This window comes from Grus americana, chromosome 5, assembly GCF_028858705.1.
Source record: "Grus americana isolate bGruAme1 chromosome 5, bGruAme1.mat, whole genome shotgun sequence".
Lineage (NCBI taxonomy): Eukaryota > Metazoa > Chordata > Aves > Gruiformes > Gruidae > Grus > Grus americana.
In genome coordinates this window covers 58,607,226-58,629,243 of record NC_072856.1, presented here as the reverse complement: position 1 = coordinate 58,629,243, position 22,018 = coordinate 58,607,226, and the positions used below count along the sequence as shown (strand labels likewise).

Here is a 22,018-nt window from a genome sequence, read left to right as displayed (position 1 = left end):
AGAGAGTCTGTTCCAGAGAAACAGTTAATGCAAAAGCTAAATGCTGAGGTGGAATTCAATACTCTTACTTGCTTTCACTCATAAAGATGTAATAATCACTGCAGTGTATCGTTATGTCAGACCAGGGTAGCATGGAGAAGCCGCTACACTTACCCAAGCTTTAATAACTGTTAGCTGCTATTGCAAATTATCACTTTTCAGAAAAGAGTATTACAATGTGGAAACTACGCAGCTGTGTCATCAAATTTTTAGTTAAATCCCTAATGTGTAGCGAATTTAGGCCTTCTGCTTACTTTGTTATGAGTAATAGTCTAAATTCCTCCCACTTACTGATTGGCTGTATGACCTGTTCCTATATAAACTGTTGATTTAGGCCTCCTATATCACACAATTATGTAGTGTTTCTAAGTGCTGTTGACTCATTGTTGTGCCCTGACAGATGTTTACCCTTATTTCTCCTTGAAACAGCTATTTGACCTAAAAGACAGTAACACAAAATGCACACTGCTATGAAATTACCATAATGGCTGTGGTTTGACACTAGAAAATTCTAATTAAAACAGTGAGAGATTCTGGAAGAGATTTCTGAAAGGAAAAGTATGGTCACCTACTTAACAAGTTCCAAGCTGAAACCCCATAAGTTTGGTAAGGGACATAGATGAGTTTCCTGCACAAATGGGACAGACGCACATGAATTCAGAAAGTTTTCTCAACATGTTGGTCTGTTCAACGAGGTTGTTTCTGACAGCTTAATAGTGTTCTATTCTTACCCCAAACTTCTAGCGTCCAAAAAGAAATTCTGCTGTAGCTCAAGGAGAATACAATCAGTTATGAATAGCTTTGTTGGGTTTTACTATTTTTCTGTGCAAGCATTCCACCTAGTTTAACAGCCACCATAATTTGTCTGAGTAGGGCCAGACCCTTGTCACTATGGAAACACCTTCATACTTGAAAAATATTTTCCAAGGAGAAAAGGTTGGTTCACTTATAGAATTGTTCTTTTAAGATGAGAGTAGGTGTATTGTATTTCCCAGCATGTGCAAATCAATAGGGAAGGCAGAATTGAAGCAGATTTTCATTTTCTGCACAGGTGGAAATTGTGGTTTGTTCTTGTTTCTTAGAGGAAATGAAGCTCTTCAGGAAGGAGTCTTTACAGACCCTCTCACTCATCGACTGTTATCAGACACAGGAAGATTACTGCAAAATCATTGCAGAGATGTTTTGTCATTGTAGCTCTAAGCAGCTTATTGTTATATTTGAAGCCCTCAGATGCAGTTATTAGACAGTCAGTACAAAAGAGTGTAATAAAGAATTGCTCACTGCAATCAAAGACTTTGAAAGACCAGCAGAACCATACTTTGTATGGAATCTTCACTTGTAAGGTAGGCCTGTATCCTCTGACCATTACCACCTCCTAAAAAAAGACCTACACCATAAACCAAATCACCAGACAGGAGCTCACTAATATATGATGACATCTTTCACATCTACACATAAAAGGCAGTGTTTTGGTTAATCAAATTAATCTTCTACTTAGGCAACTAAGAAAAAGAACCACCACCAACAAAAAAACCCAAACCCAACTATGTTAAAGGGAGAGTAGACGAGATTGTTTCATCTCTAAATTGTCTTCTCTCTTGGTTAGATTCAATTTTGGTGTAAGTTTTTTGTCAGTAACAAGGCCATGAAGAATGTGTTCGTACTTGATTTAAGAACAGTTCTGCATATTACAGGTCCTTTTAGCCGATTTGTCCACTTAGCTCAGTAGCCTCATGTGTTTAGCAATGAGGTGACGCACACGTTTTAAAGGTATGTTACCAGTTTTCAGCAGTCTACAATAGCTCATGAACAAAATAAAGATACTGGGTATTTAATGCTCTTTTCTTTCAGGAAGCTTAGCAGGTGAAAAAGAAGACAGTGCCTTGGATGAGAAACTGCTAGGTGGTCTCCAAAAAAATTCTTATCATCCAACCAACACACTGAGAATATGACGAAAATACAAAATAGCAGTAGATACACAGACAAAGTTTTCTGTCTGCATAGAGAAACAGGAATTATAGACAAGGATATCTAATAGTACAGGGCAGTGTGGAGTTACTAGGAAGGTCAAAGCTTAGAACTGATAAAGGATGCATCATCTGAAAGAAAAAAGTATAACAAGTCTAACAAAAATAGACCATCACAGACTAAAGTAAAAAAAGAATCTGGTATCTCATTAAGGAAAAATCATATCACTACTTATGCACCTTCCCATTTCTGTCTAACTAACAGCAATTTTTAAAGGTGTGGCTGAACACCAGATGAGCATACTTAAATACATTTCCAACAGTTCAGTACAAACCAGATCTTGTTTGAGGCTATTTTTGTCTCTAACTTAGTAGATGCTTATTTAAGTAAGGATCAGCTAGGTTGTCACATTGTTCCCAGAATGCACAAGTGTGGATTATATTTAAAACTGCCCATTTTTTCCAGGCAGATTTATGCACATCAAGTCTAGATGCTAGTGAATATTCAAGCTAGCTTTAAGAAAGTGCAATAACAAAGTGTTTTGTAATCTCAATGACACAGAAAGTGGGCATTTTTAATACAGTTTTTATTTTACCCATAATACATCTTGCCAGTACACAGCACATCACTGCTGAACAGCAGTACAACTTACTGTATTTTTAGATGGCTAGAGAGAAAAGGAATTATGTAACAAAAGGGAATAGTGCAACAGTTTTAGGGTTGACAGATTTCCACTTTCCACCCACCCCCAACATATAAAGCAAATAGAATGATGTTAATTCTAGAATTTTTGGTTGCAACGCTGCTAGATTTATATAAACATAAGTTATAAAAAGTACAGGGCATAGAAACAGTTTACAAATAAGTTAAATTTCAATTATTTCAGTATTCACATTAGAAAAATATACATTTTATAGAGTCAGTCTTTTCCAGAAGAAAGCATATACATTTTTCTAATTTATGGCTCCAATTCACTTTGCGAGAGCAAAATATCTTCACTTTGGCCATCTGCTTCCATTGCCAGTAGTGCTTCCACAGTTTCCAAAGGTATCCCCTCAGGTGTGCGAATGTGCATTGTAGTACCATTGGAATCGGTTACAATAACGATGCCTTCTGCCTGAGACAAAACAGCTGTATCTGGATGAGACAGGATAAGCCCACCTGAAGTCTGAATAAAAATCTGTTCATGTCCCTGAGACAAAAAATCATGGCTCTCATCAGTAATCTCAAAGGCTACAGTTTCATCTACAGTAACTGTATTCTCCAACTCATGTTGTTCCTCTGTCCCACAAGAAAATGCATTCACGTTTTTAAAAGAGTTTTCATGGTTCACATGAGCAGACAGGGAGGATTCCTGGACAGGGTTCTGGTGCAACTCAGTCTGAGCACTGTGTGGGTAGTTTATTGGCACAATGTTTGTTGAAAAAACCTTTTCAAGTTCCTGCATCTCATCAGTCATATCAGCATTATGAAGTTGTTCAGAATGTTCTTTAATTGCAAAATTATGGTTTTCTTCTTGCAGTTTCTGGTATTTTTCATTGTGACCATTTTCTTCGCTCGTTGCTAAGTCAGTGCTATGACTGCCCACTGCATTCTCCAACACAGAGTCACAAAGTTTAGGAGCTGACAGTCCACCTGCTGAATTCTCCCTCACAAAGTGCGCTTGAACTAATTCAGGTGAGCCATCTGCTTCAACAGGCAATACAACTTCAGTATGTAGCAGAGATGCGTTGCCTGTCATATCTGGTCCCTGTATGTTCACAGGTTGGGAATACTCTATCCTCATTTTCACAGTCTGGGAGAAGGTACCTGAATTTTCAGCATCGATTCTAACTCCTGAATCAGCAAATGAATTATGTTCTTCTGCTGTCAGTAATGTACTTCCAGTTGTGCAGCAGGTGATATGCCTATCTTCTGAAAGCAGGATTTCTCCGTTTAATGGATTAAAACCTGAAAAGGTGAGAGAAATCTCCTTTTGTTGGGCAATCTAACATTGCATGTCCAAAAAAAATATTTCTCAGCAATAATTTTGGAGGAAAAGCTAGACTATTCCCTGCTTTCTTCCCCACATTAGCAATCCTGAAACACCTTACAAGAGTTTCAGAGCACTTCCCAATGAGAAAGCCAGTATAAGAATACTTAGTCAATAATATTTCACTATCCAAAAATTCCTTATTTCCATACCAAGGGACCTTACATTAGAAGCAGCATTTTTCTGTTCATCCTGAAAACAACCTGGGCTGAAAGTCAAACTCAATTTTTTCCATCTGGCATACAGCCAGCCACATTAAAAGATAAATAACATACCAGGCGCAAAGTTGTCAGCTGCTCATCTCCACTACCATTAGTAAACTGACAGAAGCATTTAAACTTAATAAAATTTCTGTTGATAATCAAGCTCATCCTGGACTCAGATGTGTCATGAAGTTACTATATATCTAATTAGCTATGCTAACAGCCCCAGGAGAACTTTTGTCCTGTGATGGAAAAGCCAAAAACCACTAGAAATATAGTGTGTTTTACCAGTTATTTGACCTGGACCAAGAGCCAGGTCAAAAACCCAGTAGGTAGTTGAACAATAACTACTAAGCTGCAGTAGCATGAGCTGTCAGTTTTTATTATTAAAGATCAAAAAGACCAGGTAGGTTGGGGTGGTTTTTGTTATGAAAGACATCAGTGCACAACAGAGGAGAGCTAACACTGCAGACAGGACCATTTTTAACTTTTTGTACTGAGACTAACAAAAGCCCTACTAGCAGATGCAAGTGAAACAAAATTTAAAAGACTCATAGCCCAGAAGAAAAATCATAATACAACAAGAAATAAGCACGGTCATGCAGAGAGTCTTTCAGAGAAATAAAAATAAACTAAGCGGAAAAAGAAAAACACAACCACTGACAGAAAGACATGCAAAGGGCAAAAGCAAAGTGGCTTACAGCAGCACCAAAAGAAAATTTTACACAGCAAGAGGACGGTACTGATAGAGACATCTCACTAGAGATGGATAAGGGCTGGAATCTCTCACAACAGTGATCATAACACCTCTGAATTACTTCAACACTTTCACATAAAAGACAGTGGAGTTTTGGGAGATTACAGGTGGAGACCCATTTTGCTTTCCTTTCTAATCCACGATTACCCTGCTAATCTGAGGGGCAGGGGGAATAAAGACAAAGAATGGATAGGCAACCACCCAAAGAGTACAGAGCAGAATGGTGCCTCAATTCCAGTCGTCAGGTCCCACATCTCCCCTGGGATACAGGACCAGCACCAGCTCTCCCCCTCCCCAGGATCCACAAAGCTCTGATGATTCTGCTGTTGCAGCCTGCTGGGGCAAAGAGGAAGGACATGCACACTGCTTCCTCTTCCTCTGCTCTCCCACTGCTGACCCAAAGGTCGTGCACCACCATCTCCACTATAAAGGATAGGGCTGACATGAAGCATTCAGGAAGTACGCAGTAGAGGACAGTCCTATTCTCCTAGTACTGCAGCAGTATCAGTAACTGGATTATCATGCATTCAGAACTGAGCTACTGCTGTGTCTGCATCATATGTAACTTCTCCCCCACCCCCCCAAAGCCTTTCCAGTTAAATAGCTGCTTTTGAAGGACCTGGGAAGCAAGTTAAGAAATAAAACCTTAAGATAAAAACCACAGTAGCTTGAAGAACAAAGAGATTTGTTCAGCTCCTCCATGAACACAACAGAATTGGAAAATATGAAGAAGTTACCATCTTTTTCAAACAGTGTACACAAATTCCCACTCTTTTCTTTCACTTCATCTTGACTGGCATAAGCATTATTCACATTCTCCATTACGTCTTCTAACTTGGTCCTTTTGGCTGATGGCAACAGTTCCTCCCCTGAGCTCTGTCAATACAAGAAATAATTAACTGACTGCCACCGTAACAGCTGACAATACTGGAAAAGATCACAAACTAACTGGGCACTTCATGGCAGTGAACTGATACCCTCCCTGAAAACAGGATTTTACACTAAAGGTCTTCCTAAAAGGTAAGGAGTTAAACACAGCCCTCACACTTCACCAAAATGCCACTGATTACTTTTGATATTTGGTTGAAACAATGTCTTTGCTTCAACCTCAAAGCTTCTCTCTGAGCCTTTGTGATTAGCTGTAGGACATGAAACCTGCTATAAGCTATCTCTCCAACTTCAGTAAAGGGCTGTGAACAGCCTGCCCAGCATTGTTCGGTTAATGAAGAAAGACTGATCAGCTCTTTACATTTAAACTGCAGGTAGAAAAATGGAAAGCCACCAGTCTTATTTATCCACCACCAGAAACTACTCTGGATTAAACAAAAAGTAGAACAGTTGAGGGACAGACCATAGAGATGTGACTTTCAAGAAGAGGAAACACTGCTCCCTGCTACAGCTGTCAACAGACTAAATCAGGTCAACTGACTAGTCAGAAAGAAAGGATCTCTTTTCACGCACCTCTACCAACCACCAATTAGCAGAGCAACTGCTCCTCCATCACAGCCTGCTGTAAGTTAGCCTATTTACTCCAAAACAAGTTACTAGAATCTGAGGATCCTTCTCACAGTAGGGCCCCCATTTACTGGTGCAACAAAATTCTTCCTTCCATCATGAGATTACCTGGAAGCTTTTGAGATTCTGTCCTGAATGATACCAAGTATCTTCCCCAAGTATATCTTTAGCATGCTAGTTCGTATATTCTGCTATGATACCATAGTAAAGAGTCCTCCTTTAAGTGTTTCCAAACTCCAAACACCACGAAAGCCTTAACACGAGTCAGATAATACTGTTTAGATTTTGTAAGGAATAATTATCTGTTTTAACAAGTTTTAATTTGTCTTAGTTTCATTTTTAATTTTCACAAAGGTATTCCGTACCTCAGCTAACCGTTTTTGTCCCAGTATCTCCACAGGCACTTGCTCACTAACCATTTTAATTATACATTGTGAACAAGAGTCTACACCTTGCGTCTTTCGTTCTCCAGTGAGTATTTCTGTAATTCCTAGTGATTCAGCAACCTTTAAAAACAGTTATAGGAAAAAAAGTAAAAGTTAGCCTCTCCAATCTGAATACATAAGTGCTGAAATAGTGATTCATTTTCTTAAAACTGAACTGGAACCGCACAGGGTCTAGTCTAATAATCAATCACCACAGCTCAATGAAGTATTTAGACTCCCATGTTTTCCACTAGCCTCCATATTAATAGAACACGACCTTCATTTGAAGGTGAATATTAACAGGCAAACGCAAAAGAATTAGGAGTACAATGGTTATATATAGAATTCAGAGACAGTTACTAAGAGCAATGTTTAATAAAGAACACTGCTGAGGCTCTCCATTATTTAAAAAACATTTAAGTCTTCCTGTTTCAGAGTATCTCATAGTAGTTAAGGATCGCCCCCCTCCCCACCATTGCATTCTTCTGCATCATCCTTATGTAGGCGTGCTATTATACAACTTCTCCAGGCTCGGTTGGTTTTGTTTGGTTTGGGGTTTTGTTTTGGGTTGTTGGTTTTGGTTTTTTTTTTTTTTTTTTTTTAAAGAGCACAATTCTATATTAAGAATCACATTATCACTGAAGAGAAGCAAGAAAGAAGTTCCATTTTGGGACTGCCAGTATCAACAGCATCCCTTTATTTGGTGTAACTTCATTTCTCCAAAGGGAAACACCAGTTTTAATTACAAAACAGCCTGATGAGCACACAGTAATTCTAGAAAGTTTTTTAGTACGTACAGTGAACATCATGATTTATTCTGAAAAATATTAACCACTGCTAGCAGTCCATACGGGACTTCATTTTTTAAACCAGGATTATTGTAAGAACCAAAATCTTATCTCCACCATCCCTACTCTGAGTTCTCCAGTATGCTCCCCTCTCATAGCAGTTGTGAGTTCAGTGCTTATAGTACATCGTTTAGAAATTTTGGTGGAGGTAGTATACAAAATAGTGTTTTCAGTACTGGAAACACAGAAGGGAAACCCAAAAAGATGTTATATATAAAGACCTGTTTTATTCTAAGGAAGGGGAACATAAATCAATGAGGATCCATAAGGATAAAGAGATCCACATTTAAAAAAACAAAAGAAAAACAGAAAACCAAACCTACATTGTCTTTCTAGACACAGCTGCATAAACAATGAATTTGAAGAGTCACTGAAATAATAGATTGCAGTTTTATTAATGTGTTCGCTGCCTTTCATATTTGTTAGTATAACTGTGAACTACATAGATGCATTGTTTGTCCTCGTTTTGCAATGAAACCACTTATTCCTTTAAATCAAGGCCGCTCATTTTAAATATAGACCCCTCCTTCCTGATCAAACATCAAGATGTACTTTTATTAGCAGTTAATGCTAGATACACCTTGCAGTAACATGCAGCTTCATACTACCCCAGATATGCAAGACAGATTCACAGTGCTGCTAGAATATTTTAATATTTCTAGTTGTATCTACTGCCATAAACTAGAATTGTAGTTTTATTATGGATTTCTTTTTCTCTTCAGTTAGTTGTTGGACTTTTGACAATAATGTCTATTTTTGCTCATGAAAAAACATTTTTTCTTCAAATAACTTCACTAGGATGACAAAGCTTATCAGAGAAAAATAAAAAAGCAAAGCATCTAAAATAAACAAAACAAACAAACAAAATCACAGTTCCAAACAGACTGCTTTATTACCTTAGCATCTTTTACTTCAACAGGCTGCTGGCAACTCAGCATATCAGAATTACTGAGGTGATCATAAGCCATTTTCTTTACCATATTATGCAAGTCTTCAAATTCCCTATACACATCTGGGAAGTAAGCTTTGGCTGGATACCCTTTTTCAACCTAGAAATAAGAGGGGGAAAAAAAGGGTTTGTTTCCCCCTCCCTGTATTTTTAAACAGATGAAATCTGTCAGTTTGTGTTCTCCAACATTTTAAAATAGAAACATTTAAGTCAAAAGATTATGGAATATTCAAAAATGCCACTGAACCAGGCAGCGAAAAGCAAGGCTTTCCATCAAGAGACCTGCCAGAGTTTTGCCTGTGTAGGACTGAAGTGACGTATAAAACATCTACATTCCACACAATTCTAACTTAGGAAATTCAGATACATCTCTAAAGGAATCTTTTGATGTATACTAATGGAAGTCTCCCTAAAATAATTCAACATTTTAACATAAAAAAAAAAACAACTCACCTTCATCAATAGAAATTCATACACTGTAACAAGCTTTGTAAGACGTGGGAGAGCCAGCTCCATTAAGTCTTCATTATCACACTGTTGTATTAGCTGTCAAAGGCCAGAATGAGTTTATTAGAGCAAAGTAGCCCACAGAGGTTATGCATCCCACATTCAGAACAGAAAACATCACTACCTTTTTTGAAATATACACTGTATGTTTAAGCAGCTTTGAGAAAAGATGCAAACACCACCAAAAGAGGAAATAAATTAGAAAACCTCAAAACAATTACTACCCATATACAGACAAAACTCAGTCCCACAAATGTTAGTAATTCATAGAAAGAGCAACATCAGTCGATTTACAGCCATAAAGGATCTTCCACAAAACACAGGCAAAAACCAGAATATTGTGTTAGTTGCACGCATTTTAATCCCCATTTCGTTCTCCCCCAAGAGCTGCTTTGTTTTCTTTTTCGATGTTGCCCAATGTCAGTTGGATTTATTTCTTTTTACTGTGTTGGAGGAGATACATAATAGTAGCTAGTAATTTTCTTCTCCAGAAAAAGAATAGTGAGAGAATATCTACATGTCAAAAATCCCTCTCCAGGCTGAGTTCCCATTTTCCCTTTGTCCAGTGTTCTGCTAGAAGTATTTTTTCCTTAATAGATAACTTAATGTTTTCTTCTCAGAAGACATCTTAGGCTTTCATCTTGTCAGTACACAAGGATGTTAAAAAAAAAAGGAAATTTTTTTTTTTAAAAAAATCAATCTTTTTGAAAATGATGCCTTGAAAGTAAGTGATAAAAAAAAAAAAGGAGGATAGGGGGAAGATACTTGTGAAGTAATTGCAGAAGAGAACCATACCTCTTTTAACCTAGCTTTTCTTCTGAATACATTGTGCTCTGCTGACACACTACTAAGTGACTTTGAAGGGGACTGACCAGGTCTGCTAAGCCTTCCAGAACACCTAGATCTTCCACCCATCCGTGGCCGACCACGTCTCTTTGGTCGTCTGGGTCTTCCAGGTCCTTTTGGAGTTATGGGTCCCCGGTGTCCTGAACTTGTTTCATTTTGTTGTTCTGCCAACATACGTCTGCTTTCTGCAGACTTACGAGTCTTAATTAAAAGAAGGAGAAAAGTATTTATTGGCCACTTTAAATGGTGTTTTGAGGAAGACAATTTTATAATTAAGTTCTTCATCTATGCAAACAATAAATGGCATATTAAATAAATGCAAAGCTGGATACAAGTATAACTGCAAACAAAGTTGTGGACTAAATCCAACACATTAGTAAGACTGCTGCTTCTGCAGCACATATATGCCATAATTTGCAAAGCTGTGGATTTCTGATCCACAAAATGTCATACAAAATACCAAGATTAAGGAAACATGAATGAAGAGCTGGTTTCTGTCAGTTAAATATGTTTAATATTTTTAAAGTACAGTATGTCCTCTTCAAATAAAGAGGTTGTAAAAATAATAACCCAAAGAAAAATTTGGGTTTCACTGTACCTATGTCAAAGCACAAAGACTTTATATGAAAGACAAACCTCTGAACAGCCATGAGCAGTAACAAGTCCAGTAACTAAAAATCAAAATATATTGCCCAGTTTCCACATTTCAAAATCCTTACTCTTCCCTAGGAGCACAGCTAAGAAGTAGTTTCTGTTATAAGACCACACAGCAACTCAAACTACATTTTCTATTGTTGAGTTATCGTTGTGATTTCAGTGCAATTTTTTTTTTTTTACCGATCAAAGCAGTGATTTCTTACTGAACATGTCTTGTCTTCCCTTCCAGGCTAGAATTTCTAAGAATGTCCTAGTATTTTTTGAGAGGAGTTTACAATAGTACTGAGGTATATCAGGCTTCTTTTCATAATCTATACATTTTCATCCCAATGTTCAGTAGCTCCCTGCTAATTCTAGTGACTAGTAAAGCTCTAAAAAGGGCAAATTTATGTCAGTTCTATTCAGGGATTAAATTACTAAATTAGTTCTAAATACGAGATAAGACTAGGTTGAATGTGGGGATCTTGATTGCCTTCCTTTCTGTGTCAATGTAACAGTTTTAATAATCCTGCTATTCTTTCTAGAAAGTATTTACCTGACCAAAAACTGTAACAAATTAAAGAGTTAAAGTGCAAATTTGTAGAATCTGTATTTGCTAGTTAAAAGCAGCAGGTACAATAGCAATCTAACAGTCAGTAGTAGCATTATGTATAAAACTGAAATTTTTCTAAAATTCCCACCATCCTGGGTAAAAGAAGTGCTGCACAGGGAAGTAACAACTACATAACAATACAGAGAGCAGACTTCAGTATTCTGCAATTCTCTTTTTCCACAGATGACAGTAGAGTATAGAGGACGGGGGAGGTTTGTGTGCTGCACTGGCATCTTAAGCTGTAAATTTTCACATTTCTGAAAACAACTTCATATTTATAAATAAAAGTAATAAATGTGACACTGCTACACCTAAATGAGTATTTTTTCCTAGACAGCAGCTGTATCGGCACTTGCTGCAAGATGTTAGAGTCATTTTAATATTAAAAGAGAAACTTTACTTTGAAGTGACCAGCTTAAAACTTCACAGAAAAATAGCTGCTGCTAAAGTAGCTTCCAATCCAGAGACTCACATTTCACCAAAGCCACACTTTCAAAACCTGCTCTAGGAAAAGCTGTAGTCCACTGTTGGATTCTAAGCAAGTGTCACTGCCAGAAAATCTCTATTTCAGTAACAGGAACTGATTGAGCAGATGATGTCTTGCTGTCTATCATGCTAAAGGCCGTAACTGAACAACACAGTATTCTTATCCGAATGCAGAGAAGAACGCTATTTACACAGACAAGGTTTTTTCAAGCCAAAAACTGTAGTAGCAAATGAACACTCAGTGAACATTTTGTTTTATATGCCTGTGCAAGAATACTATTCCTGCAACATTGCAAGAGACAATAATTTGATTTTTAAAGCACTTCAATGGGAAATTTAATTTAGTATATCGGTGGATATTTCTGAGCAGTACAAGACTTCCACATTTCCCAAATGACATGCCCTACTGAACTGACACATGTTTAAATCCCTACCTTCAGTCTTTCCAACAATACTTACACTGTTGTCAACAGGAACTCAGATGAATGAGTACAGTATGTGGCTACAAAACTGCCATTCTACTTTATACAGAACTGACAACTTTTCCAAGTAACATACTTTACCTGTTCTCCAGCCTTTGAATCAACAGTTTCTTCCAGATTGGTAGCTAGTGCATTTTTGTTATTTAAAGTGATAGCAATTGAATCCAAATCCAGTGCTGGACTCATCGTTTCCTCTCTTATTCTACAGGTATTATCCACAAATATACTTCCATTAAGCTTATTTAAAGGTATTTTTTGAGGTGAAGACTCCAGCTGTCCATGGCCTGGGTTAAGTTTATAATGTCTCGCTAATCCTCCTTTTCCTATATAAGATTTTTCACAAGTCTGACATTTAAACATTTTGGGTTTCAGATTATAATTTGAAGAACTGAATAATGCATCCTTTCCCTTCACCTTTCCTTCTTCTTCATCTTCTATACTCAGCTCAGAATAGTCATCTGAATCAGACTGATGACCATCAGCCAAATCCTCCATTTTAATGAATTTATAATCTTTAGCTTTGTATTTTGGGGGGCGTGAAATCCGTCCAGAACGAGTTTTCACTTTCAAGGATTTTTTTAACTTGTCATCTTTTTGGTTTTTTTCAAGGCATGGTATCAGAGTATTTCCTGAACTGGCTGCGACCACAGTAATATTTGGAGACCTTGTAGACGATACTGTGGCACGTGTAGCTTTCGGTCCATTTAGCATCTTAGATGTGGGAATCTTGTCCACAGACACTGATCCATGAGACAGCAAAGGTCTCTGCATAAGCAACTGAACTGGAGACTCGGAAGAACTATGCAGGAATAGCTGCTGCTGCTGCTCAGTTCCTGTAACAGGCTGTATCCTAATTATCTGGGGATTAATAATGCCAAGTCCTGGTATGTTAGAATTTCTACCAACCGACTGACTCAGCGTTATAGTTTTGGACTGGATCGGTGCCAACGATGGCATTGGCCTTTCAGTTTCCTTCATCTGTCCTGGCTGAACTTGGACACAAATGGCTTCCAGCTGCTTTTGTGGAAAAAAGGAAGAGTTGAGGTTACACAAATACAGTATTTATAAATAAAAACAATACTTATCAAGATGATACACACCCGCCCTTAAAGCAAAGCAGGGGGAAACCAATGCACATCATTAGTTTTCCATTTTAATGCATCAAAGCACAGATTCCCTTTCTTCAAGCTACGGGCTTTCCTGCACATTTATTGATGTGACTACTGTTCAACTAAAGTGTGTAAAGTTTGCTCTTAGGCCATGTCAGAGCTTTGTTTCCTGCTAGCAGGCCTGTTTGGGAATAGCAAAGTCAATGCCATCACCTAGGCAGGTTCATAACCTTCAGCAAACCAAACACAGGAGAACTACAGTCTGCTAAATGACACAGGCCAAATACCAGACCCAGGACATACTGTATTAAGTGCCCAGTTAAAAAAAAACCCTAACTTTGTGACAACGATTAAGAGGAGGTATGTGTTAACTGTTCATCTCCCCCGTAGTCTCTTCTCCTCATCCAAATTTCTGCCTCAGCTCGAACCAATCACTTGACAACCCCTGCACCCCAAAACGTGGGCTGAAAGCCCAGGTACTGCCACCTTCTGTAAGAGGTGCATGCATTGCCTACCAGTGCATCACCGCTTAACCACTATGAAACAGCTTTTCCAAGCTGTTCTAGCTGCACGTGTCGTCAGACCGAAATACTGACCACAGCAGCTAGTATCTACTTTCAAACATGGATTTTTCTAAACCACGTTGAAAGTTCTGTCTTTCAGCTGCAAGACTCGAGTCCACACCCAAGGGCAGGTGTGACTGAGGACGAAAAAAAAATTAAAAAAATCCCGAGACCTGCCCTGGGCGGTGGATTTCATCACCAAACGGGCGCCGCAGGCTCCCTCCCTCCCTTCCCAGCCCCCGTCTCGGTTACCTTCTGCGGGAGGAGCCGGGCGGCCGCCATGGATTTGCCCTGCTGCAGGGCGACCTGCTGGGCCACGCTCTGCAGCTGCTGGGCGGCGTTGTGCATGATGCTGGCCCGCGGCGGGGCGGCCCCGCAGGCCTGCGGCGGCCCCGGGCCAGCGTCCCGGGGCGGCGGGCACCCCCCGCCGCGGCAAGGCGGCGGCCCCGGGCAGGGCTCCAGCGGGGCGGCTGGCGGCGGCTTCTGCTGCTCCTGAGCCTTGCTCACTTGCTCGATGACCCGCAGGAGCTCCGCGGGGGCCAGCGGCGTGGCGGCGTGCCGAGGCGGCGGGGGCGGCGGCTCCGCCGTGCCCAGCCCCGGGCTCTCGGTGGCGGCCAGCAGCTGCTCCAGCAGCCGCCGCTGCTCCTCGGCGCTCAGCCCCGCGCCCTCCACCAGGCTCCCGTCCGCCTGCAGGTAGAGGACGGTGCCCGCCGCCGCGCCGGCTTCCAGGGCGGCCAAGCTCTGCGCCAGCTCCTCCGTCACCTCCAACAGCTCCGGACCCTCCGCGGGGGGCGGCGGGTCGGCGGGCCCCACCGCACCCTCAGCCTCCTCCTCTGCCGCCGGCCGGGCGGCCGCGCCCGCCACCACGGTGAGGGGAGCCCCGCAGGCGGCCGCCTCTCCGGGGGGCTCGTCTTCAGCGGGAGGAGGGGGCGGCAGCGCCTCGGTGCCCCCCTCCTCAGGAGCCGCCATCTTGGCAGGCGTCACCGGGCGGGAGCCGCATCACCCCCCCCCCCCCCGGGGAGGTCTCGGAGGCACGGGGCGAAGCGAGGGGCACCGGCGGCACGCGGGCCAATGGCGCCCCCGGCAGCGGCCCGCCGCGCCCCTGGGGCGGGGCCGCCCGACACCGACGGCGGCCTCGCGGGGGCAAAAACCTGCGGAGGTGCGGCGCCGGGAGCGCGTGGTCCCGAGTGGGATTGAAGATGGGACCCACGAGTGATATAAACCGGCTGCGGGGAACTAACGCGAGTTCAGTTTCCCTCTCTTAAGTGTCTCTTAACAAAGTACGCACTCCGCGACACTCGGTGGGGTTTCGCACGCCCGCGGGGAGTAAGAACAACAAGCAGGCGACAAGCGAGCGTGTGCCACGCGCGAAGTGAAACCCTCACGGAAGAAAACGCGCCTCAGGGGGTGACCCGAGCACGCTGCAGGCCGGCCGGCATGGCAGCCGCCCTCGCAGAAAGAGGAATCCATGCTTTGCCGGGGCCGGCCCGGTATCCATCAGCCGCAGGAGCGCGATGGAGCACGGGGAGCGCTGCGGTACACCCGCGGCTGTGTCCCTGTGCAGCAGTAACGTGCGCGGCTCAGCAGGGACCGGAGGGGCGGGTGGGGAGGCGGTCGCTGGGATGAGCAAAAAAGAAGTACTTTTTTGGCCCGTACGGGGATCGAACCCGCGACCTTGGCGTTATTAGCACCACGCTCTAACCAACTGAGCTAACCGGCCACCTGGCACCACGCTTTCCTCTGGGGGCTGATAACGCCACACCGGCCCTGCCGCCCCTGGACCCGTGGAGAGGGGAGAAGCACGGCGGCAGGAGAGGCGACAGGCGGAGCGAGGGACCTCCTTGCCCCCCCGCACTAGCGGTAAGACACGGTTAACTGGTCGGCTCAACCAGAAAGCGCTCGGCCTCCCCGCAGAGACGCAGCGCCTGGGGGGCAACAACCACCGCAGGGCACGTTCACGGGGTGACTTCACCTTTAAGTCAATAGGTTAATACCTCCCCAGGTTTTCTAGGATATCATTCGTTTAATTTAACTATTTATTTTGGGCGTTTATTTTAAAGCATTTACTCCTCTGGCTGTTTAATGCACTGTTAGGATCTTAGTTTGCATGGACAAACGATTCACCTTTTCCCAGTATTTTACTTTTTACTACACACGCAGCACTTCAAAGACAACTTTTCTTCTCAGCTTTGAAGCCTTCATTAAAATACATTATGTCCGTTTAGCAACAAGCGAACACCATGACGGGGGGTGGGGTGGTGAAGACATCTCTCCAAAACGTAGGTTTTTGGAGACGGGCTCACTACTGCTCGGTGAGGAGAACACGGTTAATACGGAGCAGGGGAGTCGTCCACATCCTCGTCTCTCCTACTCCGGCAAGCTGGGAAGCGGAGACGCGCACGGCACTCGCCTCACCGAGCGAGCACAGCCCGCGTACCTCACACCTGCAGCGGCACACGCACACCGCTAGGGATCAGCCCGCCACCGAGGATGAACGAGCTCTCCGGAGCGCTGCCGCGACCAAGTCCCTGGACCGGCCGCGACCCTGGACCGGCCGCGCGCACCAGTGACTGACCCGAGCCAGGGCCACCGATGCCGCCGGTGGTTTTACGGAGCGCTCATCGGTTCGGACCGAGGGCTGCACACGTTAACCCCTTAACAACGTAAGGCTCAACGCCACCGCCCCAGCAAAGACAGGCGCGCGGAGAAGCATCACCCCACACAAAGCAAGATCACACGCAGGGGCAGGAAAGGCCGTGGCGAGGCGAACGCGCCAGGCCGCCACGCGCTCCGTGGCCAAAAGGGACACCCGCTGGCACCCGTCATGCCGCCACCCGCCCCGCGCCTCAGCGAGCAGCACCGCGCAACGGCCCCGCCGGCTGACGGACACACACTCATGCGCCTCCCGCAACTGAGCATGCGCAGCTGGTGGGCAAGAACACTGCGCATGCGTGGCGGGGCGAGCAAGGCGGCTGCCCCTGCGTGGTGCCCACTGCGCGTGCGTCAGGTCCCTCCCCGCCAGCCGGGCGGCTGCACTGCGCCTGCGTGGTCTGGCGTGTCGTGGGGTAGAGGGACGTGACGCTAAGGGGGCGGGGCCGGAGCCGAAGCTTGGGGCGGGGAGTTGGAGCCTGCGCGGTTGCCAGGGTGACGGGAATACAACATGGCGCGCTGAGGGCTGGGCCGGGAGGTGTTCGGCGGTCGGGAGGGGGCCGGGCCGGGCCGGGCCGGGCCGGGCCGCGCCGCGCCGCGCCGCGCCGCGCCGCGCCGCGCCGCTCACCCCGAGACCCGCAGGCGAGCGCAGGATGAACAGTAAGGGGGTGCGGGGGAAAGCAGCGGGCCCTGCTCGGTGTGGAGGCCGCGGGCAGAGGGCCCTTCCACAGGGGTGGCGTGGGCCCGGGCGCCTCTGAGGAGGCCGGCCGTCACCAGCGACCCTGGCCCGAGGGGACCGGGGTCCCGGGCCGCGCGGGGAGCACCCGGGCTGAGGTGGTCCTAGGTGCTTTTGTAGTCCCTGGAAAACGCCGTCACTGCAGCCCGTTGCCAGCTCCTAGATCTCACTACCGAGACCGCACATGTAAACGCTGGTCTCTCGCTGCATGCCAGTCCTCCTCTTCAATAGGGTGCTAATAAATGTTTCTCCCACTCCTGTGAAACAGTAGCCTGTCTGTCTTCTGGTGCCTTTAAGTACTTTCTCAGAAATTGCTAAGTTTTCTTGTTCTTTGTTCTGCAAGCCTTTCCTTCTATTAGCATCCTTTGAATCATCCCATGTCACATCCTACATATTTGGCATGTTTCTAAATGCAATAATTATGTGCCATGGCCTTGTGGCTGAGGCTGAACTTCTTGTTGCTTTCTTCATTTGCTTGGTTATTTCTCTCTTCCCACATGCATCAATGTCATATTTAAATGTCATGGCTTTTTCTTCCTCAGCATCTCACCATCTTCACAACAAAATATCTGGTTTAGGTTTTTATAATATCCTGTTTTGACTATTGTAGTGCTATCTTTTTCTGTCATTTTGCATTGGATTCTTTAATTCCACATGATGATGGATTTTTTTGGCTTTTTTGTGCTCTCTAGTTACAGTAATACGGGTGTAGTCTGAATTCCATCACTTGCCCATGATTTTAATTTACATTGTTCTTAATTTGCTGGGTCCTGTAGCTCCTTGCACGTTAAACTGTCCTTCTGTTGAATGACTACCTCTCTGCCATTTTAATGGCAACTTTTTTGGTGTTAGATTAGTTCAGATTGCTACAACATAGTCTTGCTAACCTTTATCTAACTTTCTGCTAACCATTCTGAGCCTCAACATCTGTGTGCCTGAAACAGAGGGGAGAGAAGGAAGAGGTTAGGTAGTATCTAGCTTCTTAGAGATGCCACGAAAGAATTGCTAACCAGTGATCAGGTCTTCTTTATTCTTTAATGTTATATGCAAGTGTAATTAAAACACTGTTTACTTAATTTCACCCTCAAAGCTTTCAGTGTTAAAATGCTGATAACATTTTTAACATTTCTGTCATTCTTCATCTTTGAGCTTTCATTTTACCACAAATTCGGGTAAACTAACAGGTAATTAGTTTTGTTTTGTAGCTGTAGTTCCATAGCTTAAAATTGACATGCTTTGACCTGACTCTTGTCTTTCAGTGTGTGTTTAAGTAAGTCCCTTGTTTTGGTGGGTTTTTTGCCACTTGGTCACTTTCAAAGGATCAGTTATGTGGTGCTGAAGTGGATTTTTAAGAATGTCCAGAAATCTTGGCTTGTGGACGCAAATTCAAAGTTTGTATTGAATTGTTAGTTCATTTGAAGTCTAATTTTTATTTCTTCTTATTCTATATAAACTTCTATGCTATTATTCTTACAATGTGTGAGTTCCTTTCCACTTCTCATTAAACAATAACTAACTCATCACATGATTGTTCTCATTTTCTTCCTAGGAGAAAAGCTTTCATCTTCAGTGACCTCTTTTGTTGAGAGTTTATATGTTGATTTTATGCATCAAAGAGACATTTCAAATAATACAATTTTCATTCCTGATTCTGCACTTTATTCAATCAATTGAAATTATTCAGGTCTTTGCTGTTATTCTTTGCGCTGTATGGCACTCTCTTAAGTGCCAGGTTAAAGCCTCAGTTTTTTGTTATGTGTGGGGGGTTTATTTTGTATATATGCCATTCTATTGTAAAATATTAAAATAACAAGCCTTACATGCTTACATGAAAAAAATCTTTAGTGTTTCAAATTGAAATATTTCAAGTAGAATGTTTCAAAGTGTGTAAAGAATTAACTCTTCTTACACTACTAGAACGCCTCAGTTTAAAATTAAAAATAAAATCAAATTATTTTGAGCCCTCCATTGTTATCTGGACTTCTCTTGTAGAAGAAAAAAAATGTATAGAAAAAAATTATAAACAAAATCAAATTATATAAACAAATACTGACTTCTTTATATATCTAAAAGTATTTTCAATTAATTTGTACAATAACGCTTTCCCTGTGTTTCTCTAAGTACTTTGGTTCATTATCGTTCATTATCACCTATGGCTGGTATACCATAAATATTCATATCTTATTTTCAGATCATATGCTTTGAACTTTATTTTTTTTCCAGAGAATCAATTACTTGCATTTAAGAAAAGAAAAATATGAGATTGACCTACTCTTGGATTCTAATAAATGGCAACAAATAGCTAATTTTTTTGTACCCGCCCAGTGTATTTTTTGCCACAGGGACTGGCTCTGACATTGTATGAACATATAACATAGCCAGAGTGTATCTGACTAATTGGAGAGTACCAAAAAAATTCTGTAAGAGTGAGAGTTAAGTATTCTGAATTTACTATATCCATCTTATATGTAGGTATTTAGATAGGAAATGAAAACTTAAGGTCGGGGTAGAAAGCAGGGTGCAAAGTATGATTTCTGCTGACAAAGCATGTTACTCAATGAAAGCAGAAGGCTGGTGATCACCTTGCTTAAGGCACTAATTGACCACTTATGAAATAACAGCCACATGAATTAAACAGTCTCATGGTCTCTTCCCTATTTTGGAGTCTTTATTAGGGATTGCCTTCTTTATCTATAAAGATTTTCAAATTCTGTTTCTGCTTTTAAAATAGTTCTATGTGTAAATTGGCTGTATAGAGTGCAGTAGATGGTGTCATTGATTTTAAATCACTCTGCTTTTTCCTATTTTTTCAAATCTAGATGGCCTAATTAGTTAGTTTATGATCCAGCGTGATGGATAATGATCAGGAAACTTAAGCAGCAGGTGATAAAAATTAGAAGAGCAACCGACAATTCTCACAGAAGTGCTGCTACTGTATTGGAAAAAGAGGGATTTGCAAGGGGAAGGTTTCTACTAATTAAAATATAAGCATTTGGATCACAAGGAAAGGAAAGACCTTTTTTTTTTAACAGGAGTAAGTATGAAAGTAGTTGGGGAGGAGAAAAGAGATTAAGACAACACAAATTGATTGCTAGTTGGAAGACGGCGTTAGAATGTCCCTGTCTAAGTAACTTTTCCCTCCGCAAAATTTCTTGGCAGGCTTTCTCCACTGTGAGGCTGTATTTATACTTGTAAATTAAACATATCTGGAAATCTTCTTGGATACAAAGAGCAACTGGCATGAAATGGCCCACATCTATGCTAGTAAATTCTCTTATCTTCCAAAACAAGGCAGTAGGACAGAAACTGCTTGAGAAATGACCTTAGAAGGAGTCCTCACATCAGGCTGGGAAGGTGCCTAAGAGAGTGGTGGTTGTCACAGGCCAAATCTGTGCCAGGGACTGTTGTCACAGTAACAAAATTAATTGAATTTACTGCTATCAACATAGCTTAAGGCTCCTACAGTTATTCTGACTCCCATAAAGTGTTGAATATGATTAAACAGGTTTCCTGCTCTGCCTCCCTCAAAATGACTGGGTTTCAATCTTTCTTAAATAAGAAGAGTATGTCAAAAGCAACAGCAGCATAAAGCTAACCAGAACTGGGTTTTGCTCAGATGAAATTACTGGAAGAATTATCAAGAATAGAATCTGTAGGTGCTAAAAATAAAGGGAAACAGGAGGACAAAGTGGGTGAAGGGAACCAGGCAGTGGGATTGGTAAGGAACAGTTAATCACAAAGCTGAAGGAGAATAAAGGAGGAAAGAAAAGAAACATCAATTCTGAAGGAAATTAGGAAAATACTCAGAAATTAATATAAATAAAGCTTTCTTCATAACCCTTATGTTATCTGCTTCATCTCTTAAAATTCTGCACAACTAGAATTGACTGATTTTCACATCCTTTTGTTTGGTGCAATTCATTATTAAATTATTTTTGGCCTAGTGCAAAACTAATATCTGAATTTAATATGGGAATAAAGCTTTAAAATCAGCAACAGCTTTGCTTAAAAAAAAAAAAAAGACAAAACCCACCCAACTCAAAACCAAAAAAAACCCAAACAAACCCCACCAAAACAACCAAAACCCCCATACTGGAACAATGACAAGACACACTTGCTTTTCAAGATAATTTTATGTTTTCAATACAATGTCAATAAAGAGGTTTTTTTCTCGTGAAAGAAGCAAAGAATAAGTTCAGGTATGAATTGCTAATGTGCTGCAGCAGCAAAACAGTATGAAGTGCTGTGTGCAGAGGCGGCATGTCTCTGAGTAAGGAGGTAGTAGTTTATTGTCTAAGATATATATAAGTATCTTCTGTCTTAACAAAAACCCCTTTTATTTAAACATTTTTCCATTAGTCAGAATTTAATAAATCAAGTATGGCTTGATATGCATAACAATTTCTATTTTAAACATACTGAAACAGTATATTTTTGTTTTTAGAATATAAACCAGTTTGTAAGATAGGAGAGGGAACATTTTCTGATGTTCTGAAGACACTGAGTCTTAGGGATGGAAAGTACTATGCATGTGAACACATGAAGCAACATTCTGAAAGGTATGCATAATTAATCATACTTATTTAAATTTGGTGGAGAGATGTGAAATTAAGACTAAGTGAAGTTTTTTGAATACACATGTGTTAAAAAGGTTT

At 42.0% G+C, this 22,018-nt stretch overlaps 1 protein-coding gene and 1 non-coding gene across 4 annotated transcripts; both read right to left on the bottom strand.

Annotated features, from left to right (window-relative positions):
* Nucleotides 1–2,585: 2,585 nt before the first annotated feature.
* ZNF839 (zinc finger protein 839) lies at nucleotides 2,586–15,064 on the bottom strand. 3 transcript variants are annotated; one of them, XM_054827943.1, is made up of 8 exons: nucleotides 14,231–15,064; nucleotides 12,388–13,323; nucleotides 10,039–10,290; nucleotides 9,190–9,282; nucleotides 8,684–8,836; nucleotides 6,880–7,020; nucleotides 5,737–5,875; nucleotides 2,586–3,957 (listed from the first exon to the last, which is right to left on the bottom strand). In XM_054827943.1, the coding sequence occupies exons 1-8, from the start codon at nucleotides 14,945–14,947 to the stop codon at nucleotides 2,966–2,968; spliced, it is 3,423 nt and encodes a 1,140-aa protein (XP_054683918.1). In that variant the 5' UTR covers nucleotides 14,948–15,064; the 3' UTR covers nucleotides 2,586–2,965. The 3 variants fall into 3 exon arrangements, with proteins under 3 accessions (XP_054683918.1, XP_054683920.1, XP_054683919.1); XM_054827945.1 differs by having other exon boundaries at nucleotides 13,213–13,323; XM_054827944.1 differs by having other exon boundaries at nucleotides 12,388–13,320.
* A 560-nt stretch (nucleotides 15,065–15,624) lies between these two features.
* On the bottom strand, nucleotides 15,625–15,698 carry TRNAI-AAU (transfer RNA isoleucine (anticodon AAU)). Its single transcript has one exon. It is a non-coding gene; the product is annotated as a tRNA-Ile (tRNA).
* Between the last annotated feature and the right edge of the window lie 6,320 nt (nucleotides 15,699–22,018).